At 41.1% G+C, this 5,660-nt stretch overlaps 2 protein-coding genes across 2 annotated transcripts; both read left to right on the top strand.

Annotated features, from left to right (window-relative positions):
• Positions 1–2,186: 2,186 nt before the first annotated feature.
• On the top strand, positions 2,187–3,509 carry LOC113760102 (protein FAR1-RELATED SEQUENCE 5-like). The gene has a single exon (XM_027302672.1). The coding sequence runs from the start codon at positions 2,187–2,189 to the stop codon at positions 3,507–3,509; it is 1,323 nt and encodes a 440-aa protein (XP_027158473.1).
• Positions 3,510–3,568: 59 nt separating this feature from the next.
• LOC113760103 (protein FAR1-RELATED SEQUENCE 5-like) lies at positions 3,569–4,860 on the top strand. Its single transcript, XM_027302673.1, has 2 exons — positions 3,569–4,353; positions 4,617–4,860. The coding sequence occupies exons 1-2, from the start codon at positions 3,569–3,571 to the stop codon at positions 4,858–4,860; spliced, it is 1,029 nt and encodes a 342-aa protein (XP_027158474.1).
• Positions 4,861–5,660: the final 800 nt, after the last annotated feature.

The raw sequence follows: 5,660 nt of genomic DNA on the forward strand, positions 1-5,660 counted from the left end.
AGGTGATCGGCATTAAAAATGATCTCGCGGGGAAAATTTCCAGAAGACTTGTCGTTCCAGGGCGTGGCCACGCCTTAGAAGGCGGACGAAACCGAAAGCCGGACCCTGGTCCACGTGAACCGCGAGGAGCACAGGATTAAAACTCCAAAGGCTTCAATTGAAAAGGAAGAAAAGGGCCAGACGTCCGTGGGCTTCTGCTTGACTTTCTTGGGCGGCGGATATACAAAAGGGAAACAAGGAAGATTCAGGGGGCTATCTACTTTTTAGGCTTAGTTTTCTTTTCCTAGGTTTGTCAGCAGTCAGACGCTTTTGACTGGGGCTTTTGGCTTTCTTCAGCCGCAACTTAGACTAGCTTAGGAGTTCACCTTTTCAATCTTGGTAAATTCTGTAGTGTATTCACATATTTCAAAGACAGGTGTGGAAAGTAAATTATATGGCAAAGAAGCTGGCACGTAGCAACCTGACATGTACGGAGATGAAGGGAATGTTTCTAAAAAAGTAAGTGGTGACCTATAACCGCGGTGAATGTAGCGTACGACAAATGTTGAAAATGTATTGGGGTGAAACGGAATTAACATAAATATAATGGGGTAAGGAGTAAAAAAAACCCCGTTAACTTTATTAAAACAACCCCAATTTTCAACTCTTTCGTCCATAATAACAACGCAGTACCCATATTGGAATGCATTTTAGAATAAATAGCCAACTCTTTATGGCTTTCCTGCACTACAACTAAAGATTAAATCCATTTTGGATTGGTCAATCTTATATTCAAACGTGTGTCCCAGTTTAAAAGTTTCAGCTCCCCTTGGCTCTCTTCCATTACAACAACATAATACCGAAGGTGGCATAAAGACAGACTGATTTATCGGATAAAAAGAAATTAAACCCGTTGGTGAGTAAAAGACCAGCTCTTTGTGCCTTTCAACCATTACAGTGACAGAGTACCCAACGTGCCTTAAATACAAATGTTGGGTAATGGGATAAAATTTAGTTAAAACGGTTGTCTTATAAACGACCTGCTGTTTACGGCTTTCGTCCATCAGACGTTCAGGAGAACCCAATTTCGTAGAATACAAAATTTTTGATCGGAAAGCATAAAAATTAACAGCCGGTGTCGGTTCTGTTGTATAAAACATCGAAGAAAAAGAGAAAGCAGTACTAAACAAAGCCATGCTGGGGCCACCGAAGAGGAAGCGTATTAGGTACTAAACACACAGCCATGTTGGGGCCCGCAGTGATGCGTGTGTTTGAAGACAGGTGGTGACGTCGGAATCGAAGGCAAAAATTTGGTAAAGAAGAAGTCAAGGCGGAATAGACAGAGGTGGTGTCTACTGGCGTAAATTTAGGCGCAGGCGGTGACGGTAGATATATCTGAGGAAGGCCCTTGCGAAGCTGTGGTGACAGAATGCAGCGGCGTGGAACAGAAGCAGAGAAATCAAAGGTGAGTACTTTTTTGAGTTTTTCCATAACTTTGAAAAATGGAGTAAAATAACGAGTAAAACACATGTACGTCTACTAGGGTGATTTCTACAGTTCTTGTAAGAGGTAATGATAGAGGAATAAGGAATACGAAGTACGGGGTGTAAGACCCTGCGTCTTCGAACGAAGATGTAACGAAACCGGGAAATTATCGCAGTTTATTTGTGCACGGAGCTTTGTGTACGTACGTAGGAAATGTTGGTCCTCTAATTTGTATTAAATAGTGTAAAGGAAATTAAGCAGAAATGAGTGAAGACGTGAAGAAGACGTTGTAACAGGACTAAAGTCTTAAAATAGAGTGATTTGGATGGCCGTGTGGACATCGATAATGGCCCCCATACTGCATTGCGCATGGTTATGTGAAAAGAATTAAAGAAACACACAGTAGAGGTTGAGTTTGTTGGTGTTAATGAAAATGCATGTCGATAGTGGTATTTTGTGCTAAAGGTTGATATAATTGCATCAGCCACACTTATAAAAACTGTGTATATGAATGTTAGAGTAATGTTTATCGTCTGCATTTTGTGAAAGTTGTGAGGTAAAGTATGGTTTGTTAAGTGAAATGATCGTGTATATATGTTTTGTTCCATTAGTAGACGATCAGTATTTATGTTACAAACGAAAGCATATGGGGAGGCTGAAAAAAAAATGTTAAGCGACCATGGTTAGAAAAAGCATTGAACAACCACACAGGGGTTGTAAGTATGGGGCAGGATGGGGTGCTTAAAACTCATGACATGGTGCAGGAAACAGAGAAGGGAAAAATGGGGATGGATGGTTGCGGCAGGTTAATGTCATTTGACCTTAACCAAGAACCTGAGTGTGACCGAGACACATGCAGTGAAGAAAGCGGTGGTTCAATAGGAGGACACGAAGATGAGGAGGCAGATGAATTGGTGGGCGCAATAGGCGTGGATGACGTAATGAAATTAACATTTGACACGGAAGAAGCTGGGGAATTTTATAATTTGTATGCGAAACTAAGCGGATTTGGGATTCGTAAAAGTAATGCCAAACGAGATGAAGATGGCATTTCAAGATTTAGAAAATGGGTATGTTGCTGTGAAGGTTATAGGAATGAAAAGTGGTTTAATTATGAAGACCGGAAAAGAGAAGCAAAAGCAATCACAAGGACCGGGTGTGGGGCTTGCTTTCGCGTGAAATATGACACAGAATCGGTAAAGTATGTGGTGACACGTTTCATTATGGAGCACAATCACCCGCTGGCATCAGAGGCAAGTGTGCAACACCTTAGGTCGCATAGAAAAGTGAGCGATGCAGAATATGCGCAGGCAAAAAGTCTAAAGTTGGTTGGGGCCAGAATATGCCAGATAATGAAACATTTTGTTATCAAAGCCGGAGGGTATAGTAACGTGGGATTTTGCATTAAGGATCTGTATAACCGAATGGACGAGGAACGTAGAAAAGATATTTTTAATGGCGATGCAGAAGGGGCACTTGGGTTCTTGGCAGCGAAGAAGGATGCCGATGACATGTTCTTTTATAAATATCATGTAGATAACGAAGGAAAATTGGCAAGGTTGTTTTGGGCAGATTCTAAATCTCGTGTGGACTTCAGTGTATTTGGAGATGTATTGGTGTTTGATACAACATACAAAACAAATAAATACCGCAAGCCACTAGTTGTACTTGCAGGGGTAAACAACCATTTGAACAGTACTATTTTCGGCTGTGCACTGTTATCAGATGAGAGGATTGAAACATATGAATGGGTGCTAAGTACATTTGTAGAGGCTATGAAAGGTAGAAAGCCAGTAGCAGTGATGACAGATGGGGACAGTGCAATGCGAAGAGCGATAAAGAATCTTCTCCCGGATGCTTGTCACAGGCTATGTTCGTGGCACTTGCATAGGAATGCACGGAGTAATATTCGCTGCGAGGAGTTTAATAACAGGTTGTATGACCTGATGGCGAGAAAGTTTAGCACTCTTGAGTTTGAGGATCGCTGGGCTAGGTTAGTTAATGGGCAGAGGCCTATTTACGCGGTCATTTTTTTGCAGGTATGAGAAGCACTCAAAGGTGTGAGAAAATGAATGCTTTTTTGAATGAGTACTTGAATGAAAAAATGCGACTATATGAATTCGTTAGAAGTTTTGATTTGGCAATAGCATGGCTTCGACATACTGAGAGCAAAGCAGTTCACACAAGCGAAAACACAAAACCAGTCTTAACCACAATCCTGCCCGAATTAGAGGGGAGCGCAGCGGTGGTGTTTACAAGGAATGTGTTCTTCATGGTGAGGAAGCATTTGAACAGGCAGGGACTTCTAATTTCTGAGGGCTGGAGCGAGGATGGAGGGAGTCGTACATATTATTACTCGAAATATGGTGGACACGAAATTAGTTGGAGGGTGGTTTATGATAGGTCAATGGAGAAGCTAATCTGCTCTTGCATGAAATTCGAGTCAAAGGGGATTCCTTGTGCTCACATGTTTCGCGTGATGGTGGTAGAAGGAATGAACAGGATCCCAGAAGCATGCATTTCGAAGCGGTTGACAAAGGGAGTTTACAGTACTAATAATGGAATGAAAGCATTTGTTGCAGACGAACAGCTGACACAAATGGCCAGATATGGCACTTTAAAGTCGAGCTGTAATAGTATGTGTTACTATGCGTCCTACATGGATGATGCGTTTAATGACCTGCAGCAGATGTTTGACAAGCATTCTGTGGACCTAAAGGAGAAGTGGATTGAAAGTGGATATGGGGGAGACGGATTTGCAATGGATTCAAGAGTGATGAACGATAGAAGTAGAAGAACATTCGGGCTGTTAGATCCCAGGGTGTCCCGGTGTAAAGGTGATCACAAGCATGGAGAAACAAAGAAGAAAAGAAAGTGTGGTTATTGCAGGTACTATCGAAAATGCATACGTAGTTATAAGCAATTTGTTAATTGATAAAATACATGAAGTGGACAGTGAAGGTAATAATTATTATGTGGGTATTTTTGAACAGTAGCAAATAAACACATAATTGAAAGTGCATACAAAGTATACAAAGTTATTGGCAGTGCAAGAAAGTTGAAGTGGTGTAATGTTAGCAATGTGCTTAGTTGACGTGGTTACTTGCAGTCACAAATGATTTGACATGTGATATATGGGTTGAAGATTGCAGGCAGGCCACAACCAACGAACATGCCCATACAAAAAGAATTCGCACAACACAGCAGTTCATGATGATCATATGGAAAATTGTTTGGATGAATCGCTGGAAAAATCAATTGAAATTGGTACGGGGTGGAGCGACTCAGGCGAATGGAGAGGACAAGCATTTGCACCACAAGCATGCGGTAGCGGTGGAAGGGACACAGGTGACCAACAAAGAAGTCCAGGAGAAAGATGAGGCACAACTGCTGTGATGGTTCGGTTTGCAGTTACGCAATAAATAAGGCAGGTTTTGGTGAGTAGAGGTGCAAGAGTATTGAAGGTTGCTAGCTAGGTCTAGATGGGTAAGTCACTGTAGTTCCACCGAAGGCGTCATGCACAGAAGGATCACAAGATGCATGACTGTCATGGTTGCGTCGTAAGCACTGTTGTAGCAAATAGTGCTGCTGCACTTGGTTAATAGGAGAGAGTAAGTAGTTGACAAATTGTGTATTACGGTCCTTTTTTGTAAATAGGAAATTAAGTGGAAGCGTATGTTGCGCAAAATCTCTTCGTGGAATAGACGTTTTCCGAAGTGGCTACTTGGGAATCATCTTCAGTTGCCCAGGTTTTGTAAACTGGTGCCTTACGCTGCTGCTATAAACTGCTTTTACGATATGGGCTGTTTGTTCGTCTCCTTGCTATCCTAACCAATGACCGTAAGGCCCAACGCCTTTTGTTTTGCCCATCGTTCCATTCTGGTGTAGGAACAGTAACTTTTGTTTCTCCCCATCTATTTTCATTGCTCACAATGCTTATGCGTCTCTTCAGTGCACCAATGACAATGGTATTATATATGTATTATATATGTATATTAATTTATGCAATATAATTAATATTATGAATTATACATATCTACTAATAGAAATTATTAATTAGTTCGAATAAGTTTAAGAATACATTTGTACTAATATATTTAATTAGCCAATAACTATCAGTTACGATTAATATTTTTTACATCATTTGTACATTTCCATTGGAGTTTACTATTTTACGTAACTTGTTGGCACACGAT

Source organism: Coffea eugenioides, chromosome 2 (assembly GCF_003713205.1).
Source record: "Coffea eugenioides isolate CCC68of chromosome 2, Ceug_1.0, whole genome shotgun sequence".
Lineage (NCBI taxonomy): Eukaryota > Viridiplantae > Streptophyta > Magnoliopsida > Gentianales > Rubiaceae > Coffea > Coffea eugenioides.

Coding starts and splice junctions, on each gene's coding strand:
- LOC113760102 (XM_027302672.1), top strand. CDS start 2,187: ATGGGGCAGGATGGGGTGCTTAAAACTCATGACATGGTGCAGGAAACA.
- LOC113760103 (XM_027302673.1), top strand. CDS start 3,569: ATGCGACTATATGAATTCGTTAGAAGTTTTGATTTGGCAATAGCATGG. Junction 4,354..4,616: donor AGAAAGTGTGGTTATTGCAG/GTACTATCGAAA, acceptor TGAAGATTGCAG/GCAGGCCACAACCAACGAAC.